Source organism: Salvia splendens, chromosome 19 (assembly GCF_004379255.2).
Source record: "Salvia splendens isolate huo1 chromosome 19, SspV2, whole genome shotgun sequence".
NCBI classification, from domain to species: domain Eukaryota; kingdom Viridiplantae; phylum Streptophyta; class Magnoliopsida; order Lamiales; family Lamiaceae; genus Salvia; species Salvia splendens.
The window spans coordinates 15,061,840-15,085,959 of NC_056050.1; the positions used below are offsets into that span (position 1 = coordinate 15,061,840).

The 24,120-nt window shown below is 37.2% G+C and overlaps 2 protein-coding genes across 3 annotated transcripts; both read right to left on the reverse strand.

Annotated features, from left to right (window-relative positions):
- Positions 1–308: 308 nt before the first annotated feature.
- Positions 309–11,640, reverse strand: LOC121778396 (conserved oligomeric Golgi complex subunit 3-like). 2 transcript variants are annotated; one of them, XM_042175746.1, is made up of 26 exons: positions 11,579–11,595; positions 11,288–11,423; positions 10,752–10,835; positions 10,547–10,654; positions 9,911–9,955; positions 9,752–9,826; positions 9,558–9,653; positions 9,220–9,297; positions 7,428–7,513; positions 7,097–7,163; positions 6,903–6,965; positions 6,708–6,809; positions 6,093–6,197; positions 5,874–5,966; positions 4,984–5,072; positions 4,497–4,716; positions 3,605–3,691; positions 3,199–3,315; positions 3,074–3,106; positions 2,723–2,809; positions 2,527–2,589; positions 1,691–1,807; positions 1,345–1,437; positions 941–1,060; positions 728–828; positions 309–639 (listed from the first exon to the last, which is right to left on the reverse strand). In XM_042175746.1, the coding sequence occupies exons 2-26, from the start codon at positions 11,381–11,383 to the stop codon at positions 510–512; spliced, it is 2,355 nt and encodes a 784-aa protein (XP_042031680.1). In that variant the 5' UTR covers positions 11,384–11,423; positions 11,579–11,595; the 3' UTR covers positions 309–509. The 2 variants fall into 2 exon arrangements, with proteins under 2 accessions (XP_042031680.1, XP_042031679.1); XM_042175745.1 differs by having other exon boundaries at positions 11,288–11,640.
- Positions 11,641–14,393: 2,753 nt separating this feature from the next.
- LOC121778408 (probable pectinesterase/pectinesterase inhibitor 54) lies at positions 14,394–23,733 on the reverse strand. The gene is given in 4 exon segments (XM_042175758.1): positions 14,394–15,436; positions 16,447–16,592; positions 16,594–17,498; positions 23,388–23,733. Coding segments are annotated over 3 exon segments (1,197 nt in total). The 5' UTR covers positions 16,947–17,498; positions 23,388–23,733; the 3' UTR covers positions 14,394–14,738.
- Positions 23,734–24,120: the final 387 nt, after the last annotated feature.

Sequence of the window (24,120 nt, forward strand, 5' to 3'; positions counted from 1 at the left end):
TTCGATTTCCTTAATTCTGCTATTGAGGTGTTGTTGCATTACTAAGAACATGTTTGCCAATTCAAAGAAAGAGAAGCAGAGAAATTGTATTTTCATTTTATCTTTATTTTTACTATTCAACTTGTTGACTGTTTAATTATTCTAGAAATTACAGTTTAACTCCTCAAAATGGCATCGCCGTCTCATATTTCCATTTCCCGCAAACGAGATAAATTTGAAACAATATTAGTACAGAATTTAAAGCTTGGGTGAAATTACTAATCACACTACAGGTTGGATAAGTCAACTACAGTAATGATATCAAAATATTATAATCCCAAAAAGAATCATGACATTATTATAAAGTAACAGAATGTTACAAAATCTCCATGCACAGGTATGGACTTACTTGATACTGCTCCGAATTAATAACATAACTCTAGATGTGATATTGCAGTTAAATATTTCTAAAAATGTTTAAATTCCAGGTTTCAAAAATCGGTTAGTAAAGGTCTCGAGTACATTCTGCGTTACATAAGATCATCGAGTTGAGCCTGCAAGTCATGCATTGAAACCATATTAACATTTTGCATGTCTTCAGCAGAATACTCAGCCTTGAGCAAATTTAGCACTTGAGTATGCGCTTCGACAATATTGGTCCTGTAAATTGGAGGCAACAACTTTCACAAAGCTTGAAAATGAGGATGACTCGTACACTCTCTTGAAATGTGAAGAAGAGTATCTCTACCTGATTGGTTTGAAAAGTATAGAGCGTGTGGTGGGGTTCTGGAGATAAAGCTTCATTTTACCCGTAACTCCTGGCAGCTCTTGTTGAATAGCAGATCCAACCTGTTTTTAAAGGAATCCAGTATGTACCCAGCAGAGCACATTGTGTTATACACCTTCAACAAATTAACCACGTTGTTGCTTTCAAAGACAGCAGTGAAGTTTGCATATATACCTTCTGAACCAGTTCGGCTATTTTCTCTGGAGTTGCAAAAGCCTGATCTTTGAGTGGCTTACTAATGGAAGACTCCGGGTTGTGACTGCCCGAAGATAGTGCAACTTTGACTGCAGTGACCTTCAGGGATAAATGATACAGTGTTAGGACTATGCCAGAATCTTGTACAGTGGAATTGTATTGTACAGAGTGAGCCAAAAATGGGTAAATCCAAATATGTATTATTATGCCCAAAGCAAGTTCTTTTCCTAAACATGCAGAGAATTGAATCTCTGCATACCTCTAAGTTACCATCACTATATTTTCAGAAATCAGCCATTCAACTGTTCAGTAAGCTCAAAACAAAATAAGACTAAGTTTACTGATTAATAGTAATAGAAACAAAAAGATTCAATATGAAAAACCTTGGTGACAAAAGACAACATAGGGTCCACAACCAGCTTGGTCACCGACATAATAAACTCCTCACAAGTAGCTTTGAGGTTTTTCTCCAATTCCTGCATGTGAAGCAAAACAAAACTCTATTTAAATGGTGAAAAACTTTTACGCACAAACTGACAGATTTCTGTTTCTAATGTATAATGAACAATTTATACTACTGCTCTGTGTAATTTAGCAGAAATTAGAAATGACATGGTGTCAGAATTTTTATTTACCAAATCTAGACAGATGGAACATATGAGAAATCATCTATATCAACTTAAGAGTGGTGGTGAATGAGAGTACAAATTTTAACAAATTTTATTTTACCTTCTTGGCATCTATTTGACTTTCCAAAACTCGGGGAGAGAGAGTTCTGGCCAGGGACGTCGACCTTGACCAGTCAAATAGCGAGGCCTGACCCCTAAGAATCCGTCTCAAATGCTCCTAGAAAATGAATTGAAGAAGGTGATCATTCCACCGCAAAGTAAAATATAAACCAATTTTTGCAGTCTCATTCATACTAATCACTGAATAATGTGAACATTGAGATTCCTTCTATCATGTACCATGGCAGATGCCAACATCCTTCAAAGTTCAAACTAAAGTAGTGCATATCTCCTGATTTCAGACAATTTCTGAATCGCCAATTCTGAACGACTTTTATGATAGAACACTCTTAACAATCTTTCCAATTTTATCAAAGTTTTTAGACTATAACTTAAGCAAATTCTTATTACATTTGAAAGAGTTAGTATTGATCTTTTTAAGCAGATCCAATAGTTCAGCAGACCGCAGCAGTCACTAGCCTTTTTTCCCATACAGATGTGATTTCTCAATACCTTAATGTACCAGGTTGACAAATTAGAACACAAGTGATAAAAACTCATGATTTGAACTTATCATAATACTACATATACGTATTTTCATAGAAGAACTTAAATACTAGTGTTAAAGAAGTATTAATGCAAGACTAATGTGCCTGCGGAATAAGTTTAATCAACAGAGAAATCATAAATGGTCAATGTGCAAAAACAGACTTTATCCATGTTAAGAGACTCACTTATAGATAAATCAGAGAAAACAAAACACTCTCCAATGCAGATCAGCTTAAACCATCTGTTTCTATATGTTATAAAACAACCAGCATCAGTGGGAATCAGTACCAGCAAATGAGAGAAGTCAAGCTCCTTGTGTGTGACTGAGAATTCAATATCAAATGGGGCAATCTGCAAACAGAATACGAGTATAAGATAATAATAATAATAATAATAATAATAATAATAATAATAATAATAATAATAATAATAATGAATTAAACTACAATCACCATTCTAGTTACAATCAAACATAAATTACTACCTGCTCTCTAAGTATAAGAAGATACTTTATGAGGAATAATTGCCCATCCATTGCAGATGACCTTTTTGCAATTTGTTTGCTAGCTTTCTGCCAGATCAGATATAGCAGGAGTTGCCAAAAGGTAAATACATTTAAAAAGAGAGAAATGACATCAAATAGAGTGAAATGTCAGATAACATCATGGTCGGAAACTAGTATAGAAGCTTAGGTTAAATACATCTATTAATGATAAGTAGAAGTGCCAAAAAGATCTACACCAAGTAATTTTCATAGATAAATCTCAATTTAGTCATGCATGAGATGCTTCTTGTAGAAAATCTTAAGGTGAGGTCTTCTCCTTGAACCACTCACCTGAATGGATGATGCACAGACTTCTACAGCTTCCTGGTATAAATAAACAGATAAATTAAAAGTGAAAGAAGTGAGTAGCCAAAAAATTTATCTCTAGCTGTCTGAAGATAGACAAGAACTAATACCTGTGCCAAACCAGTAAAAACTGCTGGTTCTAGGCATCTGTATAGTTTGGACAGACAAGATATAGTTTTCTCAAGCGGAGGGTACCAAGTTCTTGAAACATCTGAGCTTTGAGCACTCTGCAGACAAGAGGAACATATTACTAATCTCTGATACTCTGACAAATGCATGATATATAAGAAAAGCAAGCTAAATGAGCTAGAAAAAAGGAAAAGGAATGGTTGGCATACATGTTTGAAATGATAAACACACTAACAGAGCAAATTAGAGACCAAGAGCCAAATAAAGGTTCGCGCATTCTCAAAATAAAAGAACACATGGTAACTGAACCACGAGAAAGGTTGAGTAGAAGATAGTAAAGTCAACAAAAGGAATGAGATAAACAATAACAAGTAATTAAACACTTACAGATGATGTTTCTGACTTTGTCTCGGCTGATTGCTCCAACTTAGAGGGATAATCTAGGTCTTCATCCATAGGAAGGTAGTTTGCGATCTAAATGGAAAACATACATGTTACTTTGATCGAAGTTAATTACTGTAGACGGTATCTTAAATGTTGAGGTTATTTCAACTTGTATTGGTCAATCTTTCTTTCATCTAGAGTAATTCTTTATTCAAGTGAAAGGTCAATTCTAGGACTAGAAAAGGATGGTCATTTTCACTTTAAAATTTAGTTTACCTTCTATATTCGGACATAGTTATTCCTGATTCCATAAGGAATCAGTACTTTTAACATTTTACCCACTCCTCTTCCTCCTCTTCTTGCATCCTAGTCCTAAAGTACTCAAATTCGTAACACAAACTTTCTATTTAAGAACTTCAACAGTTCAACTAAATGGGTGAAATCTCAAAAATGAAAATCATGGCTTTATTTGTTCTCAATGAGTGCTGCAAAGTGACTCTGCTCACTAGAATGAAATTCCAGACTGGAGGATGCTTTTGCTTACATAGTAATTAGTACATACATAACGAAAACTATCCCAATATTTAACGCATCAAAGCTCGTCAGAAACTGAATGTCTCAACTAGGATCTACAGAGATATAAACTACCTATCATTCAAACAAAAAAAAAGTAATGTTCTCTTCGAATTTCTTTAGAAAGAGAGACATAAATTGTTTGTGTCCCCTTTAATCTTGATTCACTATACCCTCATTTTTCTCCATACAATAACAGAATGGTGAACAGAAATAAAAGAATGTATATCCAAAATATTAGAAAATGAAAGAACATGTGTAAGAGCATGATAAAAAGATATAGGTCACACAGTCCGATTAATTCTTAGGATGCAGTAGTTACCTCATCATGGATGTGGGTTCTAGCACGAAAAGTCAAACGCTCATGAACATCTGCCAAAATCCTCTCCAGTGTTGGTCGCAATCCTGCTAGTGATTCACCTCGTCTACTTACTTGTTCTGCTAGGACTTCAACTTTGAGAATATCAACAAGTTCGCAAAGAATATCAAGGTTTGCTTCGTGAATGAGTTTTGGACGTAAAGTATCATATAAGTAGGTACACCTGTCATATAAATAGAATTCTGAATAAACAAAATATTAGAAAAGAAACAAGTGTAATGACATGCTACTGTGACTGGTGCATCTATGGCCAGCAAAGATCAGAAGTTATTATCAGATAAGGATTATGTTTATCTACATGGCAGATGGTGAGAATTATGTAGAGTACATGTGGATATTTTACATAGCAGATATATGAAAACTTGTTTTCTGTTTAACTCGCGAATGAAGAAAATATATGACTAATTGACATTAAGGTTCAAAGACTTACAGTGGATCGATTAGAGGAGCCAAACTTGAAACATCCTCCGATGATGAAGGGAAGAAATGATCAAAAAGCTGATGCTCAAGTTGACATACCTGCAGTTCCATTTCTCTTCATAATCATTGAGCCATAATATCAAATATCTGACATAATGTGTTATGATGAAAAAAATCCCAAGGAACAATCAACACATATAGGACAGGCCCATAGCAACAGATTCCATTGTACAAGCACAAACCAATCAATGATGTTTTGCATTTATTGAAATTTCAAACAACGAAAAAACTCAGAAATGTGACCGTTTTGAAATAAAATCTATATTTTCAAAAGAAGTCATTTGGTCACCATCTTCAGCTTTGAATTGCTGAGAAAGTGATGAATCAGAAACAATGGATCCTAATAGATTTCAGTAGGGGCCAACATGTTACTTTGACCATAAATGCCACATACAAACTCAACCACAGATAACCAGCTTTTTATGCAGCATTTCCTTGTGTTCTTTATTACAGTCACAGAAAAAGTTGTGAACCCAGTTTGAACTTTGAAAAGGTTCCCAATAAAACCAAATTAGTCTGTTCTTATTTTTAGGTATTGTCATCCTATATCAAGCTTCAATAAAACAGTACACGGCAGCAAACACATTCCTATATGGCCTGAAACTGTAAAACCTTGAGTTGTGGCGGATCGACAAGTAAGTGAGGTCAAATAACATTATCAAGCCCCAAATGTCATAACTTAAAAATTAAATAGAAGAAAACAGGAAGTTTTATGTTTGATCCCACGTATTGAAACTACCATCCAACTTCTACAAAGATTTCTAATTACCGCCCAACTTCCACAATTTCTCTGAAACAAAACAAACCAGTACAAGTTTACAACTAAATTATCAAGGCAACCTGCATGAGGTATGCACAACCAGATCTAGTCAATGATGGCAAAGCTTCTTTTTTTGCAAATTCAGAAATTCGTTGCTGAACAATGCCCCGAACCTGGAGCCACCAAAAAAAATGGAAACAATAACAATCTTGTATAATAGAGGAAAAGAAAAGTGATATAGAAAAATAATTAACTAGAGTGGATGTGAAGGCCAGGTGCAAGGATCTAATTCCACTCACCAGTAAAAGCCTTTGTTCACAGTAAATCTTGTGGCATTCCATGAGCATCTGGACATATTCCTTTCTTGGTTTTCTACTTTCAATTTCCTCCAATACTGGCTTAAGCTGAAATTTTCACTTCTTTTAGTCTTTGAAATTAATATCATCCTAACATTTTTTGCAATTAATACAAGTACAGAACAATGTTATCAATCTCGTATGGCGGCTTATGGCGGTTTGCCTAAAAACCGCCACAGGGATATGGCGTATTAGTATGGCGGATATGGAGGTCAAAAATTAAATAAATAAAATAATACTTATATATTTATATATAATTCAAAAATTAAAAAATATTAAAAATATAACATCTAAAACACTTTAAACAATTAATAAAGCATAATATACCACTCTAACAACCATGTTTCTTGCATAATGTCATATTCCTAAATGCAGTACACACGCAATGTTGTCAAATGTCGGATATGGCGGTGCTATGGCAGGGACATGGTGCTATGGCGTTTCCACCACCGAACGCCAGGCCATAGCGCCATGGCGCCGCCATATCCGCTATTTGATAACATTGGTACAGAAAGGTGTCGAAATGAAAAAAAAGGCATGACAGTCTACATTCCTAACCTCATTTGCTGCCGCTTTGAACCGAACATATATTATAGACGCCTCCACACCCTCAGAGACAGATGCTTTGTCACCAGAGCTGCTTTTGATTGCAGCCTGGACCTACAGTGAACAATAAAATTGTAACGGATACATCCATTGTCCACGTTACAGAACTAGAGACACCAAAACCATAGCAATGCGCCGAAAGTTTACCTGAGCAGAAGTGTTTTTTAGAACAGAGAGTACGTGAGAACGAATCATCCCTAGAGCACGAGACTGTGAAGTTCAGAAAACAGTTGCATATATTAGAGGCTAGAAGTCCACACAAAGCGTAGTCAAGGCCAGAACTAGCTATCCCATATAACAGTTCCCCTTGTGCAGCACTAGATGTCATTCTTAGTTCATACCTGAAGTTGTCGAAACTTGACTAAGTAAACATTGCACTCAGCATACTGTGGGTTGTTTTCAACATACCTACACATCAACAAAAGTATTTTATAATTGAATAAAAAATTGGGGTACTAATATTAAAATTCAACACAGTAGCAGCTCTGTCGAACTCCAGCATTATTCTGTCCTATTTCAGTATTCATATGTCATATGACCACATTATGCATAGAGTGATATATAATAATATAACTCAATTGGTAAATCTGACCTGTGTGATATATAATATAAGTAGTAATCAAGCAGATACCAACTGCAATAAATAAGTCTGCTGCATTAATAGTCACTTACGATATGCAGTCGTCAAGTCTTTTGAGCAAAGGGAGGAAATTCTCATGTGCTACATTCATGCTTGGTGCATAGAAACTGGTTGCAACCTGCATAGAGGTGGCATTGCCAACCCTGAAAAATAAGTCTCTCGTGCCATGATTGCAGACTTATTTTAAGCAGACATAGCTAAGGTAAAAAATACTCAATTTGATGACTAAAGCAAAAGCAAAAGCAAACTAGGAAGGATATGATCAAATGTACTTTAGCTACTCATAACGATTGGGTGTATAGCTCCACTTTCAGGTGTAACGGGAACTTTTCAAAAATATTTCATCAAGGAATGAAGATTTTGGCTCATAATGGATTACCCACAGGAAACTGATCATGGCAAGGTAACCCCACATTTATTTATCTAAACAAGGAAGGTGGTCCATTAGAATACACCATATGGATCATTCTCACAGATGATTTCAACCTGAAGTTTAAGATCACAATCTCCGCACTTAGCTTATATCAATCTCTCACCCGCTCGTAATGAAACATCACTGTATACTACGACCAAACATATGTCAAACTGCATTAACATGAAAGACTCGGGCAAAATAAAATAACCATTGAAATGATGGTATATGAACAGACAATTCATATTTGTGGCCTATTCTGGAGGAGAACATGATTTTTTGTATTATCTGTAGAAATGTTGTAGAGAGTCTTACAGATAAAAATTGGGTTTGGTAGGTTCACAAATAATTCATAAAGTTGGGTTGAAAATGATGAATGATCAAAATACTAAATATCAAATGGGATGTTAGTCCGCTCAACAGTCAACAGAAAGACCAGTTTCTGATTATATACATTGAAACTTAAACAAGTAATACCTATTAAATATAATGTGAGATGGAGAGTTAAGTGATGCAGGACACAGAACCATAAGATCTCATGATTCGTGCATGCTTCAAAGATTTGGTAACACTATGGTTAATGGCAGAATTAGGAAAGTTAAATTGCTTTAATGTTCTACAAAATCAAATATATATAGAACTATACTCCCTCTGTCCCACTCTAAGTGACACATTTTCCTTTTTGGGATGTTCCCACTCTAAATGACACATTTCTTAAAATAGAAAAATATATCTCTCTCTCTCTCCTACTTTATTCACTCTCCACTTAACTCACAAAACAGCACTACATAAAATCGTGTGCCGAATTAGAACTGTTCCGGTTAGAGCGGGACGGATGGAGTAACTGATTAAAGTTCCAATCGCAAGTGTCTAAGCGAACTATAGGGTGAGTGAAACAATAGATACAAAATTATAAGCTAAGAGAATATCCTCCAGTTCTGCAGCTCTTTCCTTACTTCCCTTCCATATAATCTCAATTTTAGTTAGAATTTTTTCATTAGGGACAAGTCATCCCCAAAGAAGTAGTAACATCAAGGATTCCAGCTACATCTATAATGTTGTTCTAGATTTTAAACACACCAACCAACTCTAAACTAAACACTGCCCTACACCAGCACTAAGGATTTTTCGTAATCCTAATAAGACCGCCAATTCATTTTAAGACAGAGTGAGTCAGTGATTAACAATAAACTAGAATGAAATCCATAATTTACTATGATAGTAAGTACAAAATGCAGCATTTTCCTATCTGAAGTGCAAGAATAAGGATATTGTCAAGGACTATAACAGTACAAACAGATCATGCTTGTTGAACATGTTCATTTTTCCAGGAAAAAATCAATAGGAGTTTAGAATAGCTGAACCTGCATGTCAAAGATCATAAATCGATCCTAATTAAATTCAAACCATACATTTTCCAGCTCATCGAAGTAGTTGAGTTTAGCACGAAGTGATTCAGCAAACTCGATTAGCCTTTGCTTCTCTACTACCTGCAACATGAGTGACAAATAAACATTATAATTATACTTCCAAGTTTTCACTAGTCACCAAGCCCAGTACTTTATTTGATTTATCACCCTTTTTTAATCAATTATTTTACATGGATCAGGTTGCTAGAACTAGCATAGAGCCTGCAGGATATAATTGATGGATGGAATTCCATAAGCCTTAAAATGTTATACCTCCAAATCTTAACAACCCAAAGACACTGTTTCACTAGATCTGAGATAAACAATAATTAGAAAAGTACCAGCCGGTCACATGCATCATGTAGAGTTTTTGTCTTGGTTGCAACAGCTTGATGCTGCAGTTGTAGTTCATTAAATAATTCAAGTGTTTCATCCACCTGTATCAAGTCATCCAAGCAATCATTAGTTCATAACTGAGTTTAAACATTAAGATAGAACTTAAACACACTACGACAATAAGAAAATGGCATATTGCCTGATTGAGTATGGTGTCACATGTCTGTATTCGCTCTGTTAGAGTCCTCACATAATGCTGATATTTCTCTTCCATCTAAAGAAGAAATGAGCACATTAATTGCAACAAAAAGAATTTTCAACCAAGGGATTCACAAAAACAGTAGAAAACTAAGGTAACCTCTGATTTCATAGCTGCTTCCAGATCAGCAAACCATTTGTAGAACTGCAAGAAAGAAAATTGAACCAAAAATTAAAGTAATTCACAGAATAATCTTCAATGAGGAAAAAATGATACAAATGTACAAGCCATCCTTAATGTTCATAATAATCTAATTATAAAATAAAGTTCCAACATAAGTCCCAAATTCTTTAGGTCCCACTGGAAAAATGGAGAAGGTGCGGGAACCATCCCACAAAAAATTTCTCATCTTTTCCATTAATCTTGTGATACCTCTAAATTAAATCTGAAACAGAGTCTTTCGATAAACACTAACTTTACAGGATATACAAAATAATGCAGTCATTCTGATTAGTGATCTCACTGACAAAAATAACACTGGAAATTTACAGTATAAATGAACCGGGACTCCTATTCGTGGCTGGAGGGAGTATATGGCGAAAGAAGTAAATAAGAGCAGATATGGGAGTAGAAAAGGAACCACACATCTCCCAGAAGCAATTTCTTTAATCTGGATTTTAGATTTGCCGTAATATTTCGAACATTTTAAGGCACGACTTACAAATTTTTGGATCATGCAGATCATGCAATCAGATAGAACTCTAAAACTTTAGAAAAAACGACAGTGTGAACAACCTCATTCGTATTGACCAAAACTGCATCAATGACACCTGAATCTTCTGCAGTGCTGTGCTTTGTCGAAATAGTTAGACCATTTTCCAGTCCAGCTACTTTATCTTGTGCCTTGTGATCCCCAATAAAACAATAAATGAACAATGTTGTTCAATATGAATCTAAAAATGAACTTTAGACAAATACAATCTATTGACAAAAGCCCTACCAAATTTGGAGGAAATGGTCGTTCAGCAACAGCATGGGAGAGTGCAACAATTGCTGCCTGCTGTTGCTCAGTCAATGGAGCATTCTAATGCATTAAGAAAGTACAGCAGAGTTAGCAACAATTGAGAAACTTCATCAGAAATCATATTCTCAAGAGGACACATAAGACCAACACATACATGTACATCATATCAGATAAAAAATTGAAACAGATCCTTAAATTGTCTAAAGATGAGTGTTACTCTACTAACATAGTGTTCAAAGGATAAGTGCACTAAGTTAGGTCAATTACATTCAACTTGAATTGAAAAACTCACAAAATAACTCAATTTGATTATGACTTCAGACAAGCAAATTCTCAACTTTCTAAACGCATCGTAAAAGGGGATACATATACGGCGAGATCATATGTAGCTAATGAAGGCACTGAAGCAGCACCTGCTCTATCAACACACAACAGCTTTAAAATTGACCAAATACATAGTACTAAGCATAAGAGATCAGAAATCGAGTTGAAGAGAGGGAAAGGGCAGCAACCTGTTCCCAGGTGGAGGCGAAGTTGTAGCCTTTGGAGATTGCACCGGATTTAGCGAGACCAGCCATCCCCGCACCCACCGGCGAGGCTGCAGCCATTTTTCAATGTTCAAGCGGAAATCTCGTACCCGATTACCAACTACAGGGCCATGAAATGCGTAGTAGAATGAGATCGGGCAGGATTTCGCGATGTGGTACAGTATTGATCCAAATATGATCAAATTACGAGGGGTTAGAGATGTGGGGAAGAACAACGAACAGCAGAGTAAGCTGATTATGAATTGGACAACGAACCGAAATGTGTGTAGACGACGGTGGTGGAGTGTTGTAGATCCGGTGAAGCTCAGGGATATGGAACAATTTAACCGATACTAGTATAATTTTTCTTCAAAATTAAATTTTCTTTATTTTTTTATTCAAATTAAATTTTCTTTTTTTTCAAAATTAAATATTCTTTAAATTGAAATTGACTTGTTCATCGTACTCCCTCCGTCCCCGACTACTTGCATTTATTTCCTTTTTGGGCGTCCCAAGTTATTTGCACTCTTTCCATTTTTAGTAAAAATTATCACTTACAGCCGTAATATTTGACTTTGTCTATCACTCATTCCTTAATCTCCGTGCCGAAAAGGAAACGTTCGAGTAGTCCGGGACGGAGGGAGTATTAAAACTGCATCGTTCGAACAGAACAGAGCAATTTATCTCGAAATACACGAACTTTTATGGCTTTCTTGAATTTGCTCTTAACTTTGAAATCTACTTACTATTTCCATCAAAATTTTAAAATTTTTTTAATTTCACTAGATTTTTAAAAAATCATTTAATATTCTAAAGTTTTTTAACTAGAAATGAGTATTAATCTATATTTATAAAAATTTAATAAGAGTCTAATTTTAAAAAATATCATTTAAATAAACAAATTGTATTTTCGAATAAAATTTATGTGCAAATTTTATATAATCATATTAAATCACAAAAATAAAGCATTAAAACTCATTTGGTTGGTAAAAAATACTAACTCCGATTATGATAACTTGTCTTGATTAATCCTAGATAATGTAATAAAATGATGTTTATTAGATCAAGATATGAAAACATATGGAGTAATTATTTATGTATTTGATAATCAAAATTAAATTTAAGATAAGATGTAAAATGACTTTTATATCCGTATGAAATAATTATGATTACTAATTCAGGTTCATATTGAATTAAACTTAATTAACCATTAATCTATTTTGTTAATCATTTTATTTGATTTCATTAACATATTTAAATAAGTTAAATATATAATTAATTAAGTCAGATTAAATACATCTTTCGTCCCTTAAAAATAGAAACTATTTCTATTTTGGGCCTTCCCTAATAGAAATTTTCTAAACTTCTATTTCAGGACGTGGACGCCATAATTCACTAACACTACATTCACTATTTTTTCTCCTCTCTTACTTTATTCATTTTTCTCTTTCTCTTTTCTTACGTAACTATTTCTTCTCTTTTACTTTACAAATTGTATATTAAAACAAATATCGTTTTAAAAGTTTCTATTTTCAAAGATTGAGGTAATAGTACATGTTTTATGACAAGAGTTTTGTCGGTAAACACGTCGAAAATGGGAAAGAACCAAAATAAAAAATCCCATAACATAGCTGAGGCTGATTTTTTGCATGAAAAATGGTCACAGTGATAGGGTAACCAATGAAACACATAAATCAGGAAAAAAAAAAGCTCAAATAGGTAGATCATTTGCTCATAGCACCAAAATGTTAGCCATGATGGTCATGGAAAAGCACAACACTGCATGCACAAACCATTACCAGCGAAAATCGAAACCTTTACTCACACTTAACACACAAAACATATTCACTTAACACACAAAAAATCTTCTAAAATCATGTGTCATTATCCAAGTGTGATATCTATTACTCCCTCCATTTCATAGTATTGGAGTCATTTTGTCATTTTGGTACGTTTCATAGTAGTGGAGTCATTTTCCTTTTTAGTAAAAGTCAACACATTTCTTCTCACTTACTTTTCTCTCTCTCTTACTTTCCTCTCTTTACTTTTTCTTCTCTCCTACTTAATTATCTTTTGATTTAATACATTATCCATATTTTTTTAAATCTCTGTGTCGGAAAGAAATGTCTCCACTATTATGGAACGAAGAGAGTATGAAACACATAGAGTAATTATAATGAAATGAGATATACTTAAAGGAGAAGATAACATATTAAAACTCCATTATAAAAGGATTTAATATTATATAGAATCAAGAAGTATAGATACCAATTAAAACATAATTTATATATAAGGATATGTTGAAACAAAAATACTACATCCGTCCCACATTAAGTGTCACATTTAGTGTAGACACGAGTTTTAAGAAATGTAAAGAAAAATCGGTTGAATAAGTTAGTGGATTATGAGTCCCACTTATATATTATAATAAAGAGTAAAGGTCAAAACTGGTCCTAAACATATGTCAATTTTATGATTTTGGTCTTATACTTTATCTTTTGAATTTTTGCATCCTGAACATTTCAACTCGGTTCACAATTGGTCCTACACTAACAATTTCGTTAATTTTTAAACGGTTTTAACCCGATTTTGAGCAATTTTTAAACGATTTAAACCCGAATAGGACTGTTAAAACCATCAAAATCGGTCAAAACCGTTTAAAAATTGATGGAATTGTTAGTGTAGGACCAATTGTGATCCGAGTTGAAATGTTCAGGATGTAAAAATTCAAAAGATAAAGTATATGACTAAAATCATAAAATGAACATATGTTCAGGACCAGTTTTGACCTTTACTCTATAATAAAATATGAGCAGAATTGGTTGGTGGAATGTGAGGTCTACTTACCATTTATGATAAAAGTGAAATGTGACTCTTATTGTGGGACAGATCGAAATAGCAAAATGTGATACTTATTATGGGACGGAGGTAGTATATGTACAAAGTCCTTTTTGATTGATAATGACATAAATTTAAAGATCATATCACACCCAAGATAAGACCTCTATTATTTATTCTACCATTAGATGATGAAAGCTTCGGAAAGCTGAGCAATAAAGATTAAAATTATCAAATCACTAACGAATATACATTATGTAACCTTGGAACACAAATTCGAACGTTTCACAATTCGTACTAGAAATTTCAAATAACATGCTGTACATGTCAAGTAAAATCCAACAGAAAACATATGGTAAAATACAGCAATCCCTAATACAATCGACTGTCCCTTCTTCATCACCAATCACCATGTACACGCACCAAAGTAAAATTTTACCTACACTAAAATTTATTGCTTTCCATCAACTTAATTAGTATATAGAACACACACCCAATCACAGATTTAGTAGTCACAACTAGGTATCTTTTTACAGTTCCTTTTTTTATCTTATTGTATTTTCAAGTTTTAGTTTTAGTAGTATTAGTAATTTTTATTTTATAGGCCGGCGTCAAACGGGACGCCGGCCGAGGGCAGCCAAGAAGTGCCGCCGATAAAGTTAGCCACCGTAAATTTGGTAGCATCCGGCGTTGTAATAACATGAAACCCGGGCCAGCTGACCCTGCCGGCAGTGGCGGCGCCGGGCCCCATGTTCCCATACTCAGCAAAATACAACGTCTTGTAGGTGGAGCCACTGGAGCCCTCCCACTCGACCCATCCCCGGCGGGAGACCTCGCCGGCGATGTTGCTCTGCATCACGACGGCCCTGGAATACGCCTTCCACGGCCGCCCCAAATAAAGCCCGAAGGAGCTCTTGGAAGTGGAGAAGTCGGAGCCCACGGTGATCCTGCAGTTGTGGACGGAGAAGCCCGTGTTCTGGCCTGGGTCGGTGCGGCCGTTGGCGAGGATGGCGTTGAAGGAGGCGCCGGAGCGGGGGCGGCGGAAGATGAGGCTGCAGCTCTGGAAGACGGCCGCGGCGTTGCCGAAGATGTAGTCGATGGTTCCGCTGATGTCGCACTCGCGGTAGAACTGGCGGAGGGAGAGGGCGTAGAGGGTGTCTTGGTAGCTCGAGATGCTGCACCGGTAGAGGACGGACCGGTCCGAGGCCACCGCCAGGGCGATGGCCTGGTGCCCCTCCGGCCCCGCCGTGTTCTCGAACCCGATGTCCCGAGCTATGAATCCGTCGCCGTGCACGGCTATTCAATGGAGATGATGTTAATTCTAAATGACTATCAATTAATTAATACTCCCTCCATCCAACAATATTTGTCACTCTTATTGTGGACACGAGTTTTAAGAAATGTAAATAAAAATTAGTTGGAAAAGTTAGTGAAATATGAGATCCAATTTTTTATATTGGTTTTATAATAAAATATGAGTGAAGTGAGTTAGTGAAATGTGTGACAATTATTGTGAGACGGACTGAAATAGAAAAAAGTGATAATTATTATGAGACAGATGAAGTACTTTGGATTGCCCCAAAGCCACTCCTAACTTTTACTTTTTCATACTATAACCACTTAAAAAACAAAATGAATTTCTAAATTTAGTCTTTTCCATTCTTGCTGTTCAAATCATCCCAAAATGGGAAACTAGTAAATGTGCAAATAATATATTTCCTAAGTCCCATAAAATTTGTCACATTTTGAGATAACACAAGTTTTTAATAACACGTAAAGTGAGTTGAAAAAGTTAGCAAAATAAGTTTTATACTTCTTCCAGTCCCTAATAAAAGTCTCATTTTTAACACGGGTTTTAAAAAATTGTTTGATTTTGTAAATGAATATGGTAGAAAAGGTTAGTGGAACTTTTATATATTGATTTTATAATAAAATGTGAGTGGAATGAGTTAGTACAATGTAGGGTCCACTTGTCAAAAATAGTAAAAATGAAATGAAATTTTTAATGGAAACCGGACAAAAATGGAGAAAGGGGACATCTATTGGGTCCTGAGGGAGTAATAAAATATAAATGATAATGAGTTAGCGAAATATAAGGTCAACAAAAAAATAGTAAAAATGAAATGTAACAAATTTTGAGTGACGGACAAAAATGAAAATAAGTGAGAACCTTGATTAATAAGGATAATGATCCTACTCTATTAATAAAGCCGTGAAGACCTTGCCTAAAAACAAATAATATCATACTAATATGCATTGCCGAACCCCGATTAAAATAAAAATAAAAAAGGAAAGAGAGAGAATACTAAAAGTGGCGGAGCCCTTGAGTGAAGCCCCCTTCCCCACACTTGTCCCAGCAGTGATGATGGTAGCATATTTGCCATCGCCAATCAAGGTGATCCCATCTTTATTAGTACTAATTTTCTCATTATAAGTCCCGGCCTTGACATATATCCTTGGCCACCACCGCGTTCGCCTTCACCGCATTGCTCTGCAGCAGCTTCCTGTCCGCGGCCGACACCCACGCCGGGAAATCCCCCCCTTGGAGAAGCCTCCGCCCCTTCCGCGTCGACAACGCCGGGATGCGGTTGGCTAGGGCGAGGGAGTTGCTGGTGAGTTTGGAGAGATGGTCGATTTTGGTGTAAATCTCGGCCGCCTGCGAGTGGCCGTCTTGGATGGTGTCTCGGCAGGTTTCTTGGAAGGTGAGGGCTGCGCTCAGCCATGTTTGGATGTCGGATTTGTGGGTTTTGGGAGATTTTTTTATTAGTTCCATTGCTTGGTTCAGCCGATTCAGAGACATCTCCATGAGCTCGTGGCAATAATCTTTACATGACGGCAGATAATAATTAAACAATTAAACTGAATAAGAGGTAGATGTCATACTCGATGTTTATGTCTATTAAATGTCTCATTTTTTCTTTTTCGTCCGTCAGCCATTAAATGTCTCATTTCACTTTTACTATATTTGATAAGTGAACTCTCCATTCCACCAACTCATTCCATGCACATTTTATTATAAAACCAATATGTAAAAGTAGTCTCCACATTCCAGTAATTTTTCTACCCAATTTATGTCAAACTTACCATAAACAGAAGTTACCAAATGGAGAAGAGAAAAATCAGGAGAAAGATATGTGATTGATATGTAATTAGTATGTGATTGATATGTAATTAGTATAGATGATTCACTACCTAAATTACATTGTACAAAGCCCTATATTAAGAGGGAGGAATGACAGAAATACAAATCATCAAGCAATATTCTCTCATCAATATTGTTTTCAATATGGTATCAAGAGCGGGTGAGGACTCAGAGCAATTTCATCATTGTCCGTAAACCTTTCCCGACCCTTTGTGCCTGCAAAAAAAAAAAAAAAACAAACACAACCATGTCAGAATCAGACAAACTGGAGACTACGGGCAGCCAAGAATCGCCTGTTTTTCCCCCAGAACTCGCCGCTCAATTTGCGGAGTTCCTAAGACAAAGCTTATGCTCAATTCCGAGCAAACCAAACCCACCAACAAAGACTCATCAACCCGAGTTTTTGTGAGATATCATCGTCAAGACGAAACTGGATGGGGAGAATTACCCCCTTTGGGCCAACCTGATGGACAGGGCAATCGGGGGGAAGGGACTCACATCGCACATCGACGGAGTCACCGACCCCCCCCCCTTCGATCAGATTCGACCTACCAACAGTGGCAATAACGAGACCACACCGTCTTCAACTGGATTATCAACAATATTGAAGCCGATTTGGTCAATGAAGTATCACAATACGCGACGGCAAGGGACCTATGGGAGGGCCTCGCCGTCACGTATGGCAGTGGCACGGACCCGTTCCAAGTGTATGACTTACACAGGCAGACAAGTGTGATCAAACAAGAAGGAACAACCCTAGAAGCGCTCTGGAACAAATTACAGAGCCTGTGGATCTCAATAGATCGCCACGAACCGAATCCCATGGAGGGCGAACCTGCATCAGCAATAGAGAAGTACAACAAGATTGTACAGAAACAACGATTGTACCAATTTATCACTGCATTAGATGATAAGTTTGAAGCCATAAAGAAAGAAATCATCCGACGCGAACCCCTACCAACAGCTCGCGTCGCCTACGGCATAGTGCGCCGGGAATCGACGAATGAGCAGATCATGGGCGGAGGCAGCCACACGAAGGACGCGCAACACCCCGGAATCGGGACTGGACTAGCCGCCATGGACCGCGGCCGCCCCGGTCAGCATCAAAATGCCTCCAATCGACCGGGGATTTGAAAATCGGAAGAAGACCGGAATCGATTGATATGTTCACACTGTGGTGGAAAAAGGCACACCAAGGAGGGGTGCTTCCTCATTGTCGGGTATCCCGACTGGTGGGATGACATGAAGAAGGCACGAGCGGCGAGAATGGCAAATAGGAATAGCCGGGCGGCGATTTCGGTGGCTGACCGGGCCGCCGACGCTGGGAGAGCAGCGGGCAACAGCGGCGGCGCAACCCACGGCAGGGATTCCGATGGCGGCGACCGAACTGATAAGGACACGGCACATGTAGCAGCGGCGGCTAGATCTCTCGTGGAAGAAGGTAATGAAATACCATTTCATTTAAATCCTCCTAAAATCCATTTATTACATAGAGGACCCCACACTCTACCCCTATTACAAAAAGGGCACCTCCCCATAACTGTCTCACAAATCAGCCCCAAAACTTTACCTTTATTACTAAAAGGGCACCATCCTACACCTTCCTTACAAAACAGCCACAGCAGTTCAAAAATATTCCAAAAAACCCCCAAAACCAAGGAAAATTGCACAAAACAGCCCTACACTTTCAAAATTTCCGAATGCATAAACTCAAGGTCCCTGGTTTGCCATAATACCCCACACAACTCTTCAGGATTAGATATTATGCCCAATATTCCTTGTGAAAATAAGTTTCAGGCACTGGCTAACTCATCCGCCCTTGGAGCTTGGAAGAAGGATTCCCAGTGGATATTCGACTGTGGTGCCACGGACACAATGTCCTTTGAGGCATCCGACTTTACGAGTGTCACCACCTCCCAGACAAAATTTGTCCAAACAGCAAATGGGCATCTAATTCCAGTTCAGGGGGCAGGAACAATCAAAATCTCTCCCACTCTAGAGATCTCGAACTGTCTATATGTTCCAACTTTGGCTCACAAATTACTATCTGTTAGTCATGTAACTCGTGAATTGAAGTGTAACCTGCTGATGAAGCCAAATTTCTGTGTCTTACAGGATATCAAGACGGGGACGATAGTTGGGCATGGCACTGAACGACGGGGACTGTACTATGTGGAAAAGATGGCTCAACACGGCACTGCGATGCTGACTCACGGATCGACTGAATCACAGGGGCAACTTTGGCATCGCCGGTTAGGACATCCTTCCATAGGATATTTAAGAATGCTTTTTCCTAAGTTAGCTAGCACTCATTTCTCTTTTAAGTGTGACACTTGTTTTTTGGCGAAAAGCCACAGACATTCATATAAGTTGAACAATTCTCGTGTTAAAACTTCCTTCTCTTTGATACACTCTGATGTTTGGGGTCCTGCCCCTATTTCAGGTAGTCACGGGTTTAAATATTTCCTGTTGTTTATTGATGATTGCACACGCATGACTTGGGTTTATTTTTTGAAATCAAAATCAGAAGTTTTCGAGAAATTTACTCAATTTTATATTTTCGTGCAAACACAGTACAATAGGCAAATCCAAATACTTAGATCAGACAATGGGGGGGAATTTGTGAACACCAAAATGCAAAACTTCTTTTCTGATAAGGGATTAGTTCACCAGACCACATGTCCTCATACCCCAGAACAAAATGGGGTGGCAGAACGAAAAAATAGGAAACTCTTAGAAATGACTAGAGCACTCCTATTCGATTCAAATGTCCCAAAAACCTTCTGGCCAGAAGCCCTAGCCACATCTGTCTTCCTACTAAATCGCCTTCCCACACACATCCTGAATTTTAAAACTCCACTTGATATTTTCACAACCCAGAACCAAATACCACATCCCCTTACACTCGAACCACGTGTGTTCGGATGCACTGTCTTTGTCCACATACCTAAACAAGATCGATCCAAGCTTTCTCCGTGTTCCATTAAGTGTGTTTTCGTGGGTTACGGGAAAAACCAGAAAGGGTATAGATGCTACGACCCCAAATCTAAACGTCTCTTCGTCACCATGAATTGTGATTTTGTAGAGTCTGAATACTTTTATTCCCAACTTAGCAGTCAGGGGGAGGAAACTGTTTCTGAACCAATTAGTGACCCGCTAAGTTGGCATTCCACTCACACTCCAGATCCTATTCTAACTCCATTGCCATTACCAAGCCCTGTGACTGAAGTTGGTCCAACAGACGAAGCGAGCTGCAGTACTACCGAGCCGTCTGCAGAACCCCATGTACAACCTCACGAGTCCAGTGACACTGTCCCATATTTTTCCTCGTCTATGAATCCTGAGGTTAGTAACACTGAAAACAATACTCCTCAATATGATACTGACCATATAAGACAGGAATCTGACGAAACACCTCCAGAAAGCCCAGAAAGCAGTAGACGACCATTTGAGTTACCACCAAGAAGCACAAGGGGAATACCGCCAAGGAGATATTCGCCTGACTGGCAAGGACCAAAGACTAGATACTCTGTAGCAAATCTCATGCAGGGACATCTCACCGAAATGGCTCGGGCCTTTGAAATGGCCCTATATGAGGAAGAAGACATTCCTCGAACAGCTGAGGAGGCGATGAAGCACAAACACTGGCGAGAGGCCATGAAGAAAGAAATGGATGCATTGCTACGAAACAACACTTGGGAGAAGTGCGAGCTTCCTGAAGGCAAGAAACCAATAGGATGCCGATGGATCTTCACAATCAAGCGACGAGCAGACGGGTCAATTGAAAGATATAAAGCTCGACTAGTGGCAAAGGGGTACACTCAGACCTATGGGATTGACTATGAGGAGACATTCTCCCCAGTAGCAAAGATGAATACTGTCAGAACTCTACTCTCAGTAGCGGCATGTAAGGATTGGCCACTTCACCAATTCGATGTGACAAACGCATTTCTACATGGAGAGCTGAAGAAGAATGAAGAAGTCTACATGGATGTCCCTCCAGGATATTCTGGAATGTTTGGGAAAGGACAGGTGTGCAAGCTGAAAAAAACTCTATATGGACTGAAGCAGTCCCCCCGTGTTTGGTTTGGAAGATTTGCAAGGGCAATGCTGAAATATGGCTACACTCAGAGCCATTCGGATCATACACTATTTATTAAAAGAAATGGTGATAGAGTTGCATGTTTGATCATTTATGTCGATGACATGATCATAACAGGCAATGACAGAGAAGAAATTGAGATCTTAAAGATGAACTTGTTTCAAGAGTTTGAAATGAAGGACCTCGGGCCCTTGAAGTATTTTCTAGGAATTGAGGTATTGCGATCCAAGGAAGGAATATTCCTACGGCAGAAGAAATACATTCTTGATCTTCTAGCAGAAACTGGGCTATTGGAGTGTAAACCTTCAGACGCTCCTATGATGGTGAACCACGGACTACAGTTCGAGGAAAACGCTAAGCTGGCAGACCAAGGAGAATATCAGCGTCTTGTTGGTAAACTGATTTACCTTGCACACACACGACCTGATATTGCATATGCAGTTGGGGTTATAAGCCAATTTATGCACCGACCTCAAGAAAACCATATGGATGCTGCACTTAAGATAGTTCGCTACCTGAAAGGAACGACAGGCCACGGAGTGTTGCTAAGGAAGAATGATGATCTGGAAATAGATGGATACACTGATGCAGACTGGGCTAGTAATCCTATAGATCGAAAGTCCACTGGAGGCTATTTCACCTTTGTAGGGGGTAACTTGGTCACTTGGGAGAGCAAGAAACAAAAGGTAGTATCCTTGTCAAGTGCAGAAGCTGAGTTTAGGGGAATCAAGAGTGGATTGACAGAGATATTGTGGCTACGTCGACTGCTCACAGAGATAGGATTCACACCTACTCAGAAGAGTAAGTTGTTCTGTGACAACAAAGCGGCCATCAGCATCTCGGAAAACCCAGTCCAGCATGACAGAACCAAACATGTGGAAGTGGATCGCCATTTCATCAAGGAGAAGATTGAAAGTGGCATCATAGAGCTGCCATTCGTCCGATCAGAAGATCAGTTGGCCGACATACTTACAAAGGCTGTAAATCCAAAGGTGTTCAAAGATGTCTTGAGCAAGTTGAGTATCGGAGATGCCGTTGCTCAACTTGAGGGGGAGTGTCAAACTTACCATAAACAGAAGTTACCAAATGGAGAAGAGAAAAATCAGGAGAAAGATATGTGATTGATATGTAATTAGTATGTGATTGATATGTAATTAGTATAGATGATTCACTACCTAAATTACATTGTACAAAGCCCTATATTAAGAGGGAGGAATGACAGAAATACAAATCATCAAGCAATATTCTCTCATCACTATTGTTTTCAATAATTGACTACATAAAGTTAAATAATTTCTTAAAAAAAATAGTTGATGATGAACCAATAGATGATAAAATAAAAGAATAGGAGAAAAAATGTCATAAATAGATATAAACTATTTCTATGGAACGAACAAAAAGAAAATAAGGCATATTTCTATAAGACGGAAAGAATAGTGAAATATAATATATTTAGATTTTTTATTATTTTTTTTTCTTAAAAATGAAGAATAACTAGGTTATGAGAGCTAGCAGAGTTATTTTAGATAAATATTAGAGAATATATTTTAGGATTTCAGAAAGAGCCTCAGTGTTATTGGTGAATGGCTTTGGATGCACAAAAAGTAACAATAAGTGATTGATTTTTCGATATATGGTGTAAATGAAGGTAAATATATAAGAGGTTAAGTCCTAAAATAAAAACACAACACTTTTAGTACACAAATCATGACAACAATAATGCACACTCTTTCTTAGACAAGTCCTAAAATAAAAACACAACACTTTTAGTACACAAATCATGACAACAATAATGCACACTCCTTCTTAGACAAGTGGAGTATATAATAATATAGACTTAATTGCATGATATACATAGATCATGGACTAAATTTAAGTTTTTAACCAAGTCAAAAAATTGATTAAAAATAAATAAATTGTATTTTGCAATTTATTCACATACAATGTATCTAGTATTATACTATATATATAAATAAATAGAACCATCAGAGAGGAGGGGTTACCCATGGCAGTTTGGATGAGTTGGTAGTTGGGGGAGATGGAGTTAGAGGCAAATGATTGAATTGGAGGCATCTTGGTCTGTGAGATGGTCTCATTAACAAGAACTGACAAAAAATCAACATTTGGATCCCTTGATCCTAATCTTGTCAAAGTTTGGCCACACAATGTTGGATATCTTGTGTAACCACATTGACCCCTCACAACCTCTGCATATGCTTCATTCCCTGCCCATGACACTTGACACGAACGAACATGTTATTCCTAAAAATAATACAAGTACAACATATTTTGATGGATCCACCACTCTCCAAATGAAAGCTTGAAAAGTGTTTTTTTCCCTTTGAAAAACAAATATAGACTTGTGTGAATAAATGAATTAGTTGCTGGGCTTTTTATAGGGTGAAAGATGAGTGCATGCATGTCGATCTCGCGAATTAGTTTAGGAGTCAATTTTTATTGAGCTTGACATGCATGTCGAATCACTATGGCCTAAGCTATTTGGTTAGACTTATTCATTGATATACAAATGATAAACCAAATTTTGATACTATGTGAAAACTGAAAAGTAAAAAAAAATTTATTGATTTGCTTATTAAAATATGATTGTTGTGTAAGTACGCATTTGTTACCCACTATAATTATTTGATTAGAAAGACTATAATTATTTGATTAGAAAGTCATATATTATTGGTCAAGCCATAACAACCAATCAAATGAATTAAAGAATCAAGATGC